General features: G+C 35.7%; 1 protein-coding gene across 1 annotated transcript; it reads left to right on the forward strand.

The window, feature by feature from the left end:
• Positions 1–2,254: 2,254 nt before the first annotated feature.
• LOC129744642 (salivary glue protein Sgs-3-like) lies at positions 2,255–2,899 on the forward strand. The gene is made up of 3 exons (XM_055737266.1): positions 2,255–2,504; positions 2,638–2,733; positions 2,801–2,899. The coding sequence occupies exons 1-3, from the start codon at positions 2,256–2,258 to the stop codon at positions 2,870–2,872; spliced, it is 417 nt and encodes a 138-aa protein (XP_055593241.1). The 5' UTR covers position 2,255; the 3' UTR covers positions 2,873–2,899.
• Positions 2,900–3,099: the final 200 nt, after the last annotated feature.

Below are 3,099 nucleotides of genomic sequence, written 5' to 3' on the forward strand. Positions count from 1 at the left end.
CCTAAAGAAGACCCAAAAAACTGCTAAGGACGAGCAGCAGTTCAAGGCAAACTGGCTTTCCGCGGCGAAGAAGGTGGACAAGGTGGCTGTACAAAATCTGATGGCAGGGGTTAAGCGTAAGGCCCGGCAATTCGGATTAGGAAAAGCGGAAGCCTAACTGAATATATTTCCTGAATTTTATACTAATTAAACTTGAAAAAGAAATTTAATTTGATTTTTGAATAAACGATTTCACCGAGTAAAGGCAGAAACACAATACAGCGTCGGTCGTCGCGTCACGTCAGCGGTCAACGCTGTCGATAAGTACTAAAATAAGCGCGACGACCGACGCTGTATTGTGTTTCTGCCTTAACACGCGTTTTCCTTGACCAAATTTGGACCGAATCACCCTTTAGGGGCGCTGCAGTAAATGAAAAAATGCGACCAGATTCTATGTGAATCAGACTTTAAAATTTGGGTATCAAAAGGGCAATATAATGAATGAATAATTTTTTGTAGCTTGAAAATTGTTATTTATATTGAAAGTTTAACTCAGAACAACTTAAAGCACTAAGGATTGTTTTTTAAAAGAGTAAATTTTTTTCACTTTAAACAAAATCGTCCAACTGTATTTTCTTACCACAAATTCATTACACATCACAAGAATTTGTATAATTTCATGCCCATAAGTTATGCCAATTTTTTGAAACCGATATTGTTTCATAAGAAGTTTGATTTATATGTCGTATCCTAATGTTTCTTAGTAATAATTAACATGCGTCTTCGCTGCTGGTTGCTGGCTGTCCTTGCAGGTATTCTAGGAAAGCTTATCACCAAGGTAAGGCAACATCTAGGGGTGGCCTAGTGGCTGCGTTTTTGGCTATCATCTCGAAGATTAGAGGAATATAGATGGATGCTGAGAGATCGGCAGCACCACATGAGATGGTAGTGACCGAAGTAGGAGAGGAGAGGAGAGATTATTTTTTTTTTGTTTTGCTGGTTGGACGATTACTTGTGAGCTGAACAGAAGGCCGTTCAAATCTATTATGGAACTTCAAAGTTTCAATAAGAATTAAAATTTCAGGCTGCATAAAACGAACTTAAGCACATTGATTACGCTGATTGAGCTATGTTTGACCTTTAAAACGAGACTTTTGATAGCTTGAGAGACTCCAAACTTTGAACTCGCCTATTTCTAGTGGGATTTTTCAAGCTTCAAAGCATAAATGTAAAAATAAACTGAAACAATTAACTTCACAGAAAAATAGGGACTTGTTTGGAATAATTGAATAGAAAGAATATGATTTTTTAATTATTTTTTATAGAAAATCATTATTCGAAACCATTACTGCACACAATATCTGTTAACACAAAGTCCAGCTGATGTATTGATACAAGCGCTACAACTAGGTAGATTCTGAAAAAAAAGAGAAGAAATGTCATAGTAAGTTTAACATTTCATTTAAACTATTCTTAATTTATCGATATTACCAATCCATTACAAATGTAGGAAAATGGAGCATATCTGGTGTCAGTTGTGCACGAAGTGGCCCCCAAAGTTGTGCATCCGAGGCACGTCTTAGACTGAAAAAAAAAATAAAAAAACAAAAAAAATTTAAAAAATAAATTTAAAAAATGTATAGTAATGACCACTTACAACAAACGTTCCAGCTGGTATGGGCGTCAAAGCTGCTGCGGTACTGTGTAAAACAGCCAACAGAACTAGTGCAAAAATGATGCCTCCGTACAGTTTCATTTTGATAGATCAGAATAAGAACACTTTCGTAGCACCAATACAAGACGTGAGCTCGACCACCTTTCTTATATTTAAAATCAATTGAAGATTTGATGGATGGGAAAATGCACGAGTTGTTTGAACAATTGGTTCCAAATCAAGGTGGAAAAGTAGAAAATTTGTTTTCAAATATTTGAAATAAATAAATAAAGGCATTTGATCAGTTTATTGATAATCAGGTTTGCGTCAATCGAATTGGATTCTGTTTGAATAAGTGTCTGAAAAGTGATTGCATTTAAACTTATCCAAATAAAGCACGACCTCCAAAAAGGATCAGTATTGACAAGATACATATAGTTTGTTTATAGATTTTAAATAAGGCATTGACGTCAATAAAGTGCACATAACCTTTTCCACTCCGACAACTGATTAAAGAAAACCTTGGATTCAGTTCAAATGATAGACTCTTCAATTAAAAACAAGTATTTATAAAATCAGCTGCTCAAAACAATTTTAGTTAGTGATAGCAATTGTTGGTGAAATGAAGTGGTTCATAATCTTTTGTATTCTATCGGTGGCACTGCTTTGCAATGCCGATAGCAGGGAAAGCAAGGAGAAGAAATCCCGTAAAACCACTGTCAAAATGGTTGCCAAGTCGGCAGCTGCAGTAACCACCACAACTACACGCAAGCCAACAACGACAACAACCTCTACAACTACCACTACTACAACAACAACTGTTGCACCAGGTGCCGTTCCGAATTTTGATCCAACAAAAAGTTACATTTGGGTAAGGATCAAATACTTTTTCCAGTAGCAAATTTAAGAACATCGGTGAACGTTATATGTATGAATTTCATAGGATAACGTTTTGATCTTATGAAAACATAAGTTTATTCATCAAAATCTTGAATTTTTTTCAGACCCGTCGAAATATTTATTGCATGAGTCCTGTTGGCACAGGGGTAGCTTATATGACTTCAACTTATGTACCATTTTGGTATGCCTGCTTGGAAGCGGTAAGATAACTTGTTTTTGCTGTACCATGTTTCATATCTGATTGCTTTTTTCTTTTTTTTCTCGCAGAATCTTCCGAAGTGTAGTTCGTGTGTTGGCTCTAGCACCGGAAATTGCGCCACCAACTATTGTCGTGTTTGAATTTTGTTACAGGATGGTAAATAAGAAGATGCTTTGAAAACTGTTTAAAAAAATTAATTATACATTCAAAATGGAATATCACAAGTAATGCCTTACAAAATAAAACATTACGTAGAAAAGAATGAGGATACTTGATCCCTGGGCTGCCGTGTTACGCCGAAGTGACGTATAAACCATTTTCGTTTTTAGCGAATAAAAGCGATTTTCTCTTTTTCCTCTTTATTCGT

The sequence above is a fragment of the Uranotaenia lowii genome, chromosome 2, assembly GCF_029784155.1.
Source record: "Uranotaenia lowii strain MFRU-FL chromosome 2, ASM2978415v1, whole genome shotgun sequence".
Lineage (NCBI taxonomy): Eukaryota > Metazoa > Arthropoda > Insecta > Diptera > Culicidae > Uranotaenia > Uranotaenia lowii.

What these genes read in the sequence shown, in the direction of transcription:
- LOC129744642 (XM_055737266.1), top strand. Translation starts at nt 2,256, where the DNA reads ATGAAGTGGTTCATAATCTTTTGTATTCTATCGGTGGCACTGCTTTGC. An exon ending in CAACAAAAAGTTACATTTGG is followed by an intron (nt 2,505 to 2,637) that starts GTAAGGATCAAA and finishes AATTTTTTTCAG; the next exon opens with ACCCGTCGAAATATTTATTG. An exon ending in GGTATGCCTGCTTGGAAGCG is followed by an intron (nt 2,734 to 2,800) that starts GTAAGATAACTT and finishes TTTTTCTCGCAG; the next exon opens with AATCTTCCGAAGTGTAGTTC.